This window comes from Myxine glutinosa, chromosome 2 (assembly GCF_964187855.1).
Source record: "Myxine glutinosa chromosome 2, kmMyxGlut1.1, whole genome shotgun sequence".
Taxonomy (NCBI): domain Eukaryota; kingdom Metazoa; phylum Chordata; class Myxini; order Myxiniformes; family Myxinidae; genus Myxine; species Myxine glutinosa.
In genome coordinates this window covers 59,886,477-59,900,119 of record NC_136262.1, presented here as the reverse complement: position 1 = coordinate 59,900,119, position 13,643 = coordinate 59,886,477, and the positions used below count along the sequence as shown (strand labels likewise).

General features: G+C 43.7%; 1 protein-coding gene across 3 annotated transcripts; it reads right to left on the bottom strand.

The window, feature by feature from the left end:
• Nucleotides 1–1,674: 1,674 nt before the first annotated feature.
• On the bottom strand, nucleotides 1,675–12,905 carry TBC1D7 (TBC1 domain family member 7). 3 transcript variants are annotated; one of them, XM_068108135.2, is made up of 7 exons: nucleotides 12,736–12,905; nucleotides 12,056–12,136; nucleotides 11,751–11,935; nucleotides 8,055–8,198; nucleotides 7,765–7,910; nucleotides 7,512–7,641; nucleotides 1,675–2,247 (listed from the first exon to the last, which is right to left on the bottom strand). In XM_068108135.2, the coding sequence occupies exons 1-7, from the start codon at nucleotides 12,845–12,847 to the stop codon at nucleotides 2,158–2,160; spliced, it is 888 nt and encodes a 295-aa protein (XP_067964236.2). In that variant the 5' UTR covers nucleotides 12,848–12,905; the 3' UTR covers nucleotides 1,675–2,157. The 3 variants fall into 3 exon arrangements, with proteins under 3 accessions (XP_067964236.2, XP_067964234.2, XP_067964235.2); XM_068108133.2 differs by having other exon boundaries at nucleotides 11,622–11,935; nucleotides 12,736–12,902; XM_068108134.2 differs by having other exon boundaries at nucleotides 11,715–11,935; nucleotides 12,736–12,897.
• Between the last annotated feature and the right edge of the window lie 738 nt (nucleotides 12,906–13,643).

The following is a 13,643-nucleotide window of genomic DNA, read 5'->3' as shown; positions in this document are numbered from 1 at the left end:
TGAGGTTCCTTGCAGGGCACAGAGGGTCCACCATGAACCCCTTTCTGGTGAAACTACCTAAATGCAAGATCACTGCTCCACTCATGTTTCTCTTTCGTGCCTGTAGAACCAACTTCCGCATCCTCTTCAATCTCATTCTTCCCTCCAGGTCTTCAAGACAGCTGTTCACCACCATCTTGGATCATCCCCAAACCAAAACCATGATCGTTTTTTATCCTCGTTAACCCCCCAACCCATCCTCCTTCCAAATTTACAGTTTTCCCTCCTTGAAGTTTCCTTCTGTATCCATCTTATCCACCTCATGCATCCTCTCCTGTGCCCTGTTCCTCCCTACACCCATTGTTTGTCCAAGTCTCACTCTGCCTTTGCCTTCTACTCTGCTGTTGGTTTTACTCCATCTCTCGATTGAACGAAGGCTGGAAAGGGTGGAAATGCGAATGGTTCGGTGGATGTGTGGAGTATCGTTGAGAGAGGAAGACAAATTATGAATTGCGAAAGATGATGGGAATAGAGCCTGTGATTGATGCTGTGAAGAGAAACAGGTTGAGATGGTTTGGTCATGTGTTGAGGAAGGATGAAAGTGACTGGTTGAGAAGAGTGATGGAAATGAATGTAGAAGGAAGTGGAGGACAGGGAAGACCGGGAAAGACTTGGCTAAAGATGGTCGAAGAAGAAATGCGGGCAAGGGGGTTAACAAGGGGAGATGTAGAAAATAGGGCAAAATGGAGAAGATTGTCATGGGGACCGCAAGACTAACCCCTGCTCTAGCAGGGAAAATGGCCTTAAAATGCATGTTGTTGTCTCTACTGTTCCTTTTACATGCATCTCAATTGTTCCTTTTGCATTCTGTTGTGTCCTGATCCGTTCAATCTACGACCATTTCCAGGAGCCTCGACTATGTATGCAAAAACAATAAATGGGACTCCTATTATTGTGGTTATTATAACTAACCAGGGCAATTTGGGGGCTGGTGGCACCGTCTTGTGGCATCTATTTTATCTTCGCCGGCGGTGCACATTTTAAAGAGAAATTCCCCACTCTCCAATGGGATGCCAACCCATGGGTTTTTATTCGTGCTCGACTCTAAATGCTGTCAAGTGAAGAAGAAGCACGCACAATTGTTCATCTCTTGTACGATTCGGCCAGGGACAGAATCAAACTGCCGACCAACAAGGTGAACGCTCTAACCACAATTCCACGAGTCTGTTCATGGCTAGTAGAAATGATTCGTGGGTCTCAAAAAACACAGCTTTCAAAATAATGCAACACTGAGACCAGCAGAATCAAAGAAAAGGGTTTCAATTGTGGACACAAACTAATGATGACGTCCCACACACAAGTTTTGTTTCACATGATCGTCGGTCATTTGTTAAATAGTTTGCAAAGTAAGCAACTTATTGTCAATTCAGTTTATATTTTAGTTTGCTGACTTTTATTCTATTCTCTATTCGTTGACTCTATTCAAATTGATTTTTTTCCCCTCTTGCAATTCTACTAAATTTGCATTTATTAATAACCAGTTCCTGGTCATAAAGGTTGCATTCGAGTTTAACTCAAATCTGTACCCATTAACATATTTTCCTAAGGCCCATACATATTAGTAGGAGGAAAAGGAATGGGGGGAGGGAGGGTGTGTGGGGGGGTGGAGTGGAAGGAAGGAGCCAAACGAAAGACTTGACGCAGACATGTATTTGAACTTCAACAGTGAAACAGCAGAAGCTCATTTGTATAGATATTGAGGAAACATTTCACAGCATGGTTATACATCCAAGTTGGTGGTGGTGATCAGGGCACTCATTTTTTTGTGGCCAAGAACGAACCAGGTCATCACTCCATGAAAGGGTACAAAAACATTTCCGTTGAGCAGCCATGGGAATCAAACCCAAACCATTGAGGGCAATGCAACAACATCTTACCCACTCAACCACCCACCATCTAAGGAGCCATATTCATCCAAAGGAAAAGTTGGCAAACTAGTCAATGGGAAAAATGATGGCTTTGTAGTTTTGGGATGAAGGAAGAGTAAATGTTTAAGGAAGAAGGATGTACTAGGGAGATATGCGGGTTGAGAAGGGGAGTGGGGGGGGGGGGGGGGGGATTTGGGGTTAATAGTCTGTGTGCGATGTCACGACTCATTAAACCTGTTTCAAGGTGCAGTTACGTGAGAGGAAAAGCTGCCAGTCCTGTATGCTTCTGCCAAAGGTCAATGGCTCTTCCAGCAATAACGTCGGCATTCTCCTGAGGAAGCTGGGAGTGAGGAAACAAAAGCGAGTATTACCCTTACAAGCACACATGGTGCAAGCTTGTTTTCAAAATAACCAATGAAAATATAACTCCGCTTATCGTTGTGGTGGACAATATAAACTTTTGAGGACACGAATAAAAATAAATTCTTATTTAATAAGAAACTTTCTGCTATAAGACTATATTTAACAATAAGACTATTTTTAAGACTATATTTCTGCTATAAGACTGAAACTGCTCAACAGAAACTTTCCTCCTTCATGATGTCTCTGATTCCTTAATATCTCTCCCTAGTTACTCCCTCCTCTGGTACGATAGACCTGAGCCTCGGCCTGGTGGTGGGGTGGCTATCTTTATAAAAAACTCTCTTCCTCACTCTCCCTGCACTGCCCTCTCTCCACCCCACCCCCAGGAGTACCTCTGGCTACGGCTTCCTCTCCACTCCCACCTTTTGTTCATATGTGTTGTACCGTCCACCAAACAGTGATGACTGCATTTACATCTCGCTGTCTGATAATATGGACCAACTTCTATCAACTCATCCCAACTCTCTCTTCTTCATGTGGTGACTTCAACTGTCATCATGCCAGCTGGCTGTGTGTGGGCAGCTTTCACACCAGCCACGGCACCTCAGCAAAGGACTTCTGCGACTCATTGGGACTGACAAAATCTGTCATTTCCCGAACCGGATCTCAGTCAATGGAGTATCTTCTCTTCTAGACTTGGTTTTGACTAACTTCCCTGCAAATGCCTGCTGCTCTTCTTCTGCTCCATTCGGTTCTTCTGATTATTTGCTTGTTGAAGTGGATATCTCTCTGGCCATTCTCAGAGAACCTCCTCAGCGTCGACGAATCTGGTATTTCACTCAGGCCGACTGGCACGATTTTCAAGCAGCCATCAACCATCTGGACTTGTCTGCCATCTCTACTGCCTCTGACATAAACTCTTCCTGGGAATTCTTCCAAAGTAAACTGCTCTCTCTCTCATGCACAGATTTATCCCATCTTGTCTTCAGTTGTCATACCCTTCCTCCTGTCCATGGTACACTGAAGCTTGTGGTGAGGCAGTTGCCCTGAAACAACTTGCCTTCGCCTCATGGAAGGCTAATCCAACGGAAGGCAATCTCAGTTCCTTTCATAAAGCTCGGACCAAGTGGGTCTACCCTCAGGATAGCCAGGAAACGATATCTCTCTACTCTCAAAACTGAACTCTCAAACCTGTCTCCCTCCTCCAAATCCTGGTGGCGTCTGGTCAAATCTGTTTCAGGTGTTTGTTCTCCCTCCATCCCCTCCCTTGCCTCAAATGGCTACACAGCTGACACTGCACGTGAAAAAGCCGAATGCCTCAACTCTGTGTTTGCCTCTAAATCTTGTGTCCCAAACCCAACCCTCTCTGTACCCACCGTACCCAGTCGAACCCAGCTCCTCCTGGAATTTATATCCTTCTCTCCTGACAAGGTGGAGAAGTTTGTCAAACCTCGACTCTGATTATGCAAGTGGACCAGATGGCATCAGCCCACGGGTCCGAAAATCATGCTAAGCCACTCTATCTCACCCTTTCTCTGTTCTTTTCACCCTCTCTTTTGCTCAAGGTCATCTGCCATCTGCTTGGAAATCAGCCAACATTTCCGCTTTACACAATAAAGGTGCAAAAACAGATCCTTGCAACTACAGACCAATCAGCCTGCTCCTAATAATCAGCAAGGTGATGGAATCAATCATCGCTTCTGACATCAAATCCTTCCTCTTCTCCAATGGCTTGATCTCAGATCATGAATTTGGATTCAGACCAGGTCATTCTACTCTGGACATGCTGCTTCTGCTGTCTCAACAATGGATGGAGGTCCTCAATGCGAAACAGGAAATCAGAGCCGTCTCCCTTGACATATCACGTGCCTTCGATACGTTCTGGCACCCCGCCCTGCTCACCAAACTCTCCCCTTATGGTATCCATGGAAACCTCCAGGCATGGCTTGTGGACTTCCTCACCGGTCGCAGTCAACGTGTGGCCCTGAATGGAATTCTCTCGTCTCCCTTTCCTGTTCAGACTGGGCACTGTGCTTTTTCTGGTCTTCATTAATGATCTCTCCGACTCTCTGGGAAATCCTCTCTATCTCTTGGCTGATGCCTCCACTCTCTGCTACTCCATATCTCAACCCTCAGATTGGCAGGCAGCAGCCTCTTCACTCGCTGCAGACCTGGACAAAATCGCAAACTGGTAAAACAAGTGGAACATGTCTTTCAATCCTGACAAATCTCACACTCTCACTTTGTCTCTCCGAAAAGACCTTCTGGACAACCCTCCCATCGACTTTCTGAACAATTCTCTTGAAGAAGTTCTGCCACTCAAGCTTTTGGGTCTCACTATCTGCCATGATCTTTCCTGGGAAAACCACTTTTGCAAGCTGGCCTCCAAAGCGAGTCACCGACTCGGCATTCTCTGTCGTGCGAAGTCCTTTCTTGGCACTTTGTAGCTCCTCACCACGTACAAAGCTTTCATCCGCAGCTCAATGAAATACTGCTTTCCCCTTTGGGCTGGTGCTCCTGCCTCACACCTATCTCGGCTTCACGCTGTGGAAACCAAAGCATTCAGAATCATTGGAATCTCCCACGATGAAGCTGATTCTGAGGGCCTTTCTCTCTCTCACCGCAGGGAGGTGGTCTTTGTCTTCTAACGACTCCTCCGGCCTTGCTCCCCCTGCTCTGTCTGTGCTCTGTCCCCCAAATATTCCTACAGGTCGCACAAGATCTGCCAGCAACCCTCTTCTGGTGAAACTGCCAAAATCAAGACTCTCTGCTCACCTTCACTCTTTCATTCTTCTTTTCTCCCACCTCTGGAACAAACTCCCTCACTCTCTTTAATCCCACTCCTCCCTCCAGGTCTTCAAAACAGCTGTTCACCACCATCTCTTGTCTTCCCCCATCCAAAACCTACATTAAATACCCACATTAAAACACCCCAATTCCACCTCTTTAAATTCCCAACTTCTTTCCTGAAATTCCCAGCAGTGAAATTCCTCGTAGTGTTCATTTGCTTTATACCGTGTACCCCTTCCTCCTCCCCAGCCCTCCCCCTTCCACAGATCTACCGACACCCTTGTTCTCTACTGCTGTTGTGCTTTTGTGCTTCCCTCTCCCTTCCCCTCATCTCCCACTCCCTTCATTGTATGTTTTATGTGTCTGCATGTTTTCATGTTCAATGTGTTAGCTCTTACACGAGCCTCGATTCCGTTTCCAAAAAAACCCTCTTATTTATTTCTTTTCCAAATTAATTGATTCTTTCCCCTTCTTTGCATCCCCCTCCATGCTGTTCTCCTTCTCCGTGCTCTTTCCTACTTCCCTTCTGCCTTTCCTTATTCACCTCAAAACCCAAATATTCTGCATCATTGAAAAGTGATGTTTTGTGACAACAAACATAAATACATTTAGTGATCAGCCTGCTTTTCCATCCTGACTGAGATGTTTGTGATCGCATGCTGGAACAATTGGACCACAAGTGCAGCCCAGGTTATTATCCCTTTCACACGCAGTTCTGCCCTTTCTGGTGCCTGGCCCACTGCTCTCCAGCCCCTTCACCACTCTTTCCCATTTCCCTCACCATTTGTATCTCCCTCTCCCCCATCTACCCTCTTCCAAATGCCCCAAGCCCTATCAATCTCTGTGTTGGCCAGATACCTGCTATTTGTCTTTCAATGCAGGAAAGTCCTGAGCTCCTACTCTGTCATGCTTTATGGATCAGCTATCAATCCAATTTACTTGTCCAACCCTTGGAAGAGCTGTAATCCCTGAGGGGATGGAGTTCTTCAGCTTCTCCACCTCACAACCTCTCCTTGGGCAGACCACATCTGCTGGCCATTAAAGACTGGCCGATGCCTTTTTTCTGCAAAACTTATGCTGTACAAGGGCTTCAGTAGATATACTGTGGATGGAATGCAGCAGTCAAGTCAAAAGCTTTTTGCATTGGTATTTCACAGGAGGTCGATTCCAAGAATCTGTTTCTCTCACACCGCAGGGTTGGTGGACTCGGTTTTCAATCACCTCACTTCTGGTCTGGCTCTCAAACTCTTCCCTCAGGCTTTAAACTACTATTCTTATCCAAGGGTAATGAAATACGATTTCACATATTCAGTGGCGATAAATACCAATGGAATATTCATCTATGAGAAGGTTAGTGCGGTTCTGTGGCAGCAAAGATAAACTATGGATTTTACGAACTTAGAGTTGAGTATGTTTGACTGTTGGAAAGGAAGAGCAGCCGATATTTTGAATGTTAGCCCTTCATCAGAACAAAAGATGGCTGAAAAAGCCTGTTTTGTTTCGATGTTGGAGTCATGTGCTCAACACCAGCTGTACTACATTTTACACAGTGGAAAAATACAAAAACGTTTAGGTTGATAAAATCCATTGCTTTTGAGTGGATCATTATTGGTGTTTGCACATCCAAAAAAAGTCCATAAAAATGATGATTTTTTGAAAAAGGAAAAGTGAATAAATATAATGTAAGCTTATCGCAAAGAAAACTAATTAATTTCAAACTTACTAGAACGGCACTCGCTAGAGCGCATACCTCCGCCAGGCTGAACCGTTTACGTTTTGTATCCCACTCATAGGCCCGATCCAGATCCTGACCTGAACCAAAATCGAATCTGCTCGTTCTTGTCACCGAGCCAACTCATCCACCAAGTTTTGTTTGAATCTGTCTATAACATTTTGAGATATCCTGCTGACAGAGAAGGGTGAAAACAACATCCATTCCCCTTTGATGGAGGAAATAATAAAATGGATCCGAGTGTGGACCATCACCAATCCTTACAGGTTGCCCATCAGGCTTAATGAAAATTATTTATCTACTTAGACTTTTAATGGGTGCAATTATTTCAACAATGTGGGGGCAGCGAGGAAACGTTTTTGGCCAGTCTTTCACAAACTGGCTGGCCAGGCCTGAAGTTTGACTGTCGACGGTTTGGACAGGACTTTATAATTTGTTCTGGGTGCCGACGATAACTTGCATACTCTTCGTGAAAGACGAGTAAATGGCCATCAGCGACGAGGATGGGTTCTCCTGCTTAATATCTTGCTAACACGATACGTCGCCCCAGATGCAGTTTATAGCTGGGCCTAGATTCGAACCCAGGCTAGACAACTCAAATGTGTATATACAGGTCTCTGGACTATCTTGACAGTCCATAAAACTTAAAGATGGGTCACTATTTTTAAACAAAGTATGTGATTTACAAAAAAATATAAATAGTGTAAATTAAAATGTACATTTTCTAAGAAGCCCACAATTCCATCTGCCATGTTCATCTTCATAATTGTCATCTTGAAGGATATGAGGATTGCCAGCGCCACAAAAACCAGAAGCTTGCACGATCCACTAATCACTTTGTCCCACACCCTGGAAGGCAAGCAAGCACAGAACTTGTGAGATTGGGGCAACCAGAGCATTTGCCAATCGCATCTGTCATCGTCACACTGCACAAGGTTGGGATCATATTGAAAGGAGAATAAAAAGGTGTACCTCTCGAGGCTGGAGTTGGGAAGGCTTCCAGCGAAACAGCGCCGGAACCAGCGGCTGTAAGGCAGCCGTACGAGTGCCCCGCAAACTTTTAGGTGCTGCAGCAGCCGCAGCTCCTCCAACGCCAGGTAGTGCTCGAGACTCTTGGGCTGAGCAGAGTTATAGGAATCGTACGTTACGTTTAGAATAAAAAAAACTTTCCAGACATTTTTCATTCACTTTGGCCATACTAATTTGCATACGAACCAAAAATTCATTGGAGAACCTCAGGAAACATGGAAAGGTCACATTACCAAATGAGGAAGTGAGTCTGCATGCTTGCTGTTGAACTGAAGAACAAAACATCTTGAAAGCCAGTAAGCATCCAGCTCACTCTCCGCCAACTCTGACATCGTCGAAGCAATGGCGAGAAAATCATCCTCGTCGTCTTTTGGTTCCTGACATGAAAAAGGAAAGGTGATAATCAGTTAATCATGGATTCAATGGACCATCTCAAGAAGCAAATTTTTCCACCCCCCCTCTCCCCTCCAATCCCCTCTCTCTCTCCCTCACCGACAGCAAAGGGATTACTCTCGCTATACCAGTAATCTATATTATAATAGCCGTAGATGATTCTGTCTGTCTGTCTGTCTATCTGTTGGGTGTCTGTCCGGGGTGTGGCTTACTCGGTTTGCAGAGTAGCTCTACCCATAGCTCCACCCATTCTGGGAGTGGCTATAAACAAATATCCACCATTTTATTAACTCGCATAGCTTTGAGTCCTGTTTTGTAGGCCCGTGGTGTCTTGCTCTCCCCCAGTTTTATTTCAAATCAAATTCGATAAATCATTTCATTTTTCACAGTCGCTAACATAGTTTTAGACTCGGTTGAAAAAAAACAGGAAGAAAATCCGATGAAAGTTGCCGTTTATAGAACGAAATGAATTCTCAAATGCCTGTAACTTCAAGGCCATTGAGTCTCTCTCACGCCTTTATCTCCAATCTAACTCACCATATGATTTCATTTTTATCGATGGTTTTACTTTTAGACTCGGTGTCAGCAATAATTGAGAACAATCCACACACGCGGGAAAATGCAGAGATATATTTTTTAAAATAGCGTCATGGTGTATCATACACCGCCCAACATGACACCGCCGGCAATGTGTCGATATATATTAAAAATTCGCTTTTGCTTTTCCGTTATGATATATTACTATTTCGTTTGATGATAGTCGTCACAAAAACGTCAACAATGATGCCGACATATATTTCTTCGTTTTTATTTCATTCAACATATTAGCCGGAAGTAAAATATGTTTCAGGAAATTACCGAGAGATATTTCTTCGTTTTTTTTTATTAGTTATGTGCGCATACACTTTAAATAGGTTTATTTGAAATCTTTAATTTTCCACAAACATTCCACACACGCGGGAAAATGCAGAGATATATTTTTTAAAATCGCGTCATGGTGTATCATACACCGCCCAACATGACACCGACGGCAATGTGTCGATATCTATTTTAAATTCGATATATCATTTCATTTTTCACAGTCGCTAACATAGTTTTAGACTCGGTTGAAAAAAAACGAGAAGAAAATCCGATGAAAGTTGCCGTTTATAGAACGAAATGAATTCTCAAATGCCTGTAACTTCAAGGCCATTGAGTCTCTCTCACGCCTTTATCTCCAATCTAACTCACCATATGATTTCATTTTTATCGATGGTTTTAGAGTCGGTGTCAGCAATAATTGAGAACATTCCACACACGCGGGAAAATGCAGATATATTTTTTAAAATCGCGTCATGGTGTATCATACACCGCCTAACATGACACCGACGGCAACGTGTCGATACATATTAAAAATTCGATATATCATTTCATTTTTCACAGTCGCTAACATAGTTTTCGACTCGGTTGAAAAAAAACGGGAAGGAAATCCAATGAAAGTTGCCGTTTATAGAACGAAATGAATTCTCAAACGCCTGTAACTTCAACTTCAAGGCCATTGAGTCTCTCTCACGCCTTTATCTCCAATCTAACTCACCATATGATTTCATTTTTATCGATGGTTTTGGACTCGGTGTCAGCAATAATTGAGAACATTCCACACACGCGGGAAAATGCAGAGATATATTTTTAAAAATCGCGTCATGGTGTATCATACACCGCCCAACATGACACCGACGGCAACGTGTCGATATATATTAAAAATTCGCTTTTGCTTTTCCGTTAAGATATATTACTTTTTCGTTTGATGACAGTCGTCACAAAAACGTCAACAATGATGCCGACATATATTTCTTCGTTTTTATTTAATTCAACATTATTAGCCGGAAGTAAAATATGTTTCAGGAAATTACCGAGAGATATTTCTTCGTTTTTTAAAATTAGTTATGTGCGAATACACTTTAAATAGGTTTATTTGAAATCTTTAATTTTCCACAATATAATTTACTTGCCATTTATCATTTGATGATTACGAGACAAATTCCTCTTGAGGATCGTGACAATTCATGCGCTGCGTGGAAACTTCTATTTCCAAAATGAATGAGACGCTCGATGAAGAACGCAGACTTGAACAGGATGCAGCAAGAAAACGAATGAGACGGGCGAACGAGTCCATCGACGAACGTCAATGCAAACTTGCGGGGTCACCCGTGGGAATCCCACGGGCATGGATGTGTGTGACATTTCGACATATTGAGTTAGATGCTGCACATTCATTTTTACAAAATGGTTACTGGCAAGTCATCAGATCCAGAAATGGTGTCAAAACCACCGTTTAGAGGCCATTTTTCCCCGCAAAGCGGGGGTTGGCCTTTTCGGGGACCGTGGTAGTTGTTGTTTTTTTGTCCCCTTTTTGAAGCAATGTTTTACGGACCGGATGCCCTTCCTGACGCCAACCCTTTTTGCCGCCTTCAACGACAAACAGGGAATTACCAGTGAACTGGTACTCAATTAGCCGACCTCGGAAGGATGACAGGCTGAGTCAACCCCCCTGGCATTAATTCGGCGATCGACCGAGATTCGAACCCAGGATCCTAAGCCGGCACCCTAGCCGCTAGCCCAACACCAGAAATGGTGTCATGAACACAATTTATTTACGCACAAGCACAAAAGCAAGACGGGCCGATTTCCGATTCCGACGGGCCGACGGGCGAGACGGGCCGATTTCCGATTCCGACGGGCCGATTTGGAGCAAGGAAAAGAACGAGACGGGAGAAAAAGGAGAGAAACGAGACGGGGAAAGCCGATTGGAGAGGCGAGTGAGGCGCGATTGGAGAGGAGTGTGAGGCGCGATTGGAGAGGAGTGTGAGGCACGATTGGAGAGGAGTGTGAGGCGTGATTGGAGAGGAGTGTGAGGCACGATTGGAGAGGAGTGATTGGAGGGGAGTGTGAGGCACGATTGGAGAGGAGTGTGAGGCACGATTGGAGAGGAGTGTGAGGCGCGATTGGAGAGGAGTGTGAGGCGCGATTGGAGAGGAGTGTGAGGCGCGATTGGAGAGGCGTGTGAAGGATTGGAGAGGAGAGGAGTGTGAGGGATTGGAGAGGTGAGGGATTGGAAAGGAGAGGGATGTGAGGGTTTGGAGAGGAGAGGAGTGCTAGGTGGAGAGAGGAGAGTGTCAGGTGGAGACAGGAGAGTGTCAGGTGGAGACAGGAGAGTGTCAGGTGGAGAGGAGTGAGGGGTCACATATTATGTGAAATAACTAAATTCACACCATTTCTGGATCTGATGACTTGCCAGTAACCATTTTGTAAAAATGAATGTGCAGCATATAACTCAATATGTCGAAATGTCACACACATCCATGCCCGTGGGATTCCCACGGGTGACCCCGCTAGTATATATATATTGCTATACCTTAAGATGTCACCTCAAGATGCCTGCAAATGGGGCTCATGATAATGTCATCGATCAAGCTTCTAGCAATTTGGTTGCACATATAAAACGTTTCCACGAGCAATACATTTTCATCAGTTTCCTGCATGCCATGTAGATGGACCTCAAGCTCCGAATCTAGAGGTGTAAGGCCCATTTCCACCCTGTACATGTGCAGGCAAACAGTAGGGATTGGCGTTTTGGCTGACGCGAGGCGCAGCAGTTCAATAGCATGCTTCAGGTCTTTATATTGCTCGGTCCTTTGCTGAATCACTACACCATGGCACGACTGGTACGATGGAAGGATTCCTGAAAAAAATGAAAGAACATTTGCAGAACATAGTAGCCTGGATAAGGTGGATTTGAACATCTAATCTAGTATTGGTGTAGCTGATGCTGCTGATGGTGGTTGTGATGATGGTGACTCACCCAACAACACCTTCCACACCATGACACGGTACAGGGCAGGGATGGGAAACCGCTGAGTGAACATGCACAACTTGTCAAGATCTGCGGGTCACGTGGGAAAATGTCCTTGTACCACACGAACCAAACAGAAAGGTCTGTTGCTGGTTTATTTATATATTTTAACAACTGACATTCAATTAGCCCGTGTTCTTAACTCTTAAACGTTAGGATTTTTTGGAATTAAATGACAGCAACAATGATCGTGCGAAAGGCATCAACCAAAAGCTGAGAAACCCTTGGTTTAAGTATCCATTTTATGCACGCCATGACGGTGTAGTTAGAATGCTGTCTTACTACAGAATCGTTGGCATCGAAAGAGGCAGTTAAATTAAAAACGGGTTAATTACAGTGCAATTGTAGCCAGCAATATCGCCACTAAGGGGAAAAAATATTTTCTTTCTTTTAAAAAACAATCTTCAAACAAGAATTTAATAAATCAGACGGATTTCTTATTTTTGTAGAGTTTGGGATTTGAGGCGGTGTAGACCCCAACGTGAACACATAAAATGTCTCAACTCAACAATAATAACCTGATTGTAAGTACATAGTCAGTAAAAAGGAAAAGCGCAAACACACGAAAGACTGATCATATTTGACAATGACAGCTATTCAGGTGCTGAGGTGAAATGGAATCCACTTGCCTAAAGGCTCTTCTTTGAGCAACACCTCGAGCGAACGCTTCTCCTCTACACCGCGGAATCCCACCTTCTCATAGTAATGGGAACGAAAGTTCCTCACAGAATCTTCCGCCATATCCACGGCTCACATCTGATCTGACGGAAGTTTTCTTCTTCTTCCTCTTATATTGCATGTAATGGCGTTTTCAGAGCTGCGAGGCTCTATATACGCCACGCACATAAATACCTCGGATATGGATACTGGAGGGTTATATTGCTAGCCCCGTTCCCTTAATGAATTTTAAAACTGATTTAAATTTTTTTTATTTCTCCTCATTTCAATTCTAGTAACTCGAGAATATTTATACAAATAACACCAGATAATTTGTGCTATAATGCAAACTTAAAGTTTAAGAACTGGACATAAAGAAAAGACGCCGCTTGAAAAAATAATAATAAAAGAAGGAGAAGCCATCCTCGCTTACCCTCAAACACACCTATAAAGACAGGTACTGAATCACTCTACTGCTAATTCCTGTCGCATTTATTGTTCGTTATTGAGATGTACTGTAGCTTTACATGAGATCATTAAAATACATCGACTAAATTTTTATTACAGTGGTAATGGAAATTTAATTATTTATGCAGCAGGAAAGTCTTGTCCTCTCATAGTGGTTTACGTTTACTTCACTTGAACGCTGTATTATTTTGTGGTATCACACAGTTCGCTTTTGCGGCACAAATCTATCTGTCCATAAATCAACTGTTTGCAATCACCGAAATTGCAGTTCTTCTTCTTCCAACGTATTGAAGTTTTGCAGTTCTTCTTTTAGTTTTGTTCTTCCAACGAGTTTTGCAGCTACAGCATCATTTTTATCGTGATGGTACATGGCCTGTGCCATTTATTTGTCTTTAAAACAAAAACAAACATT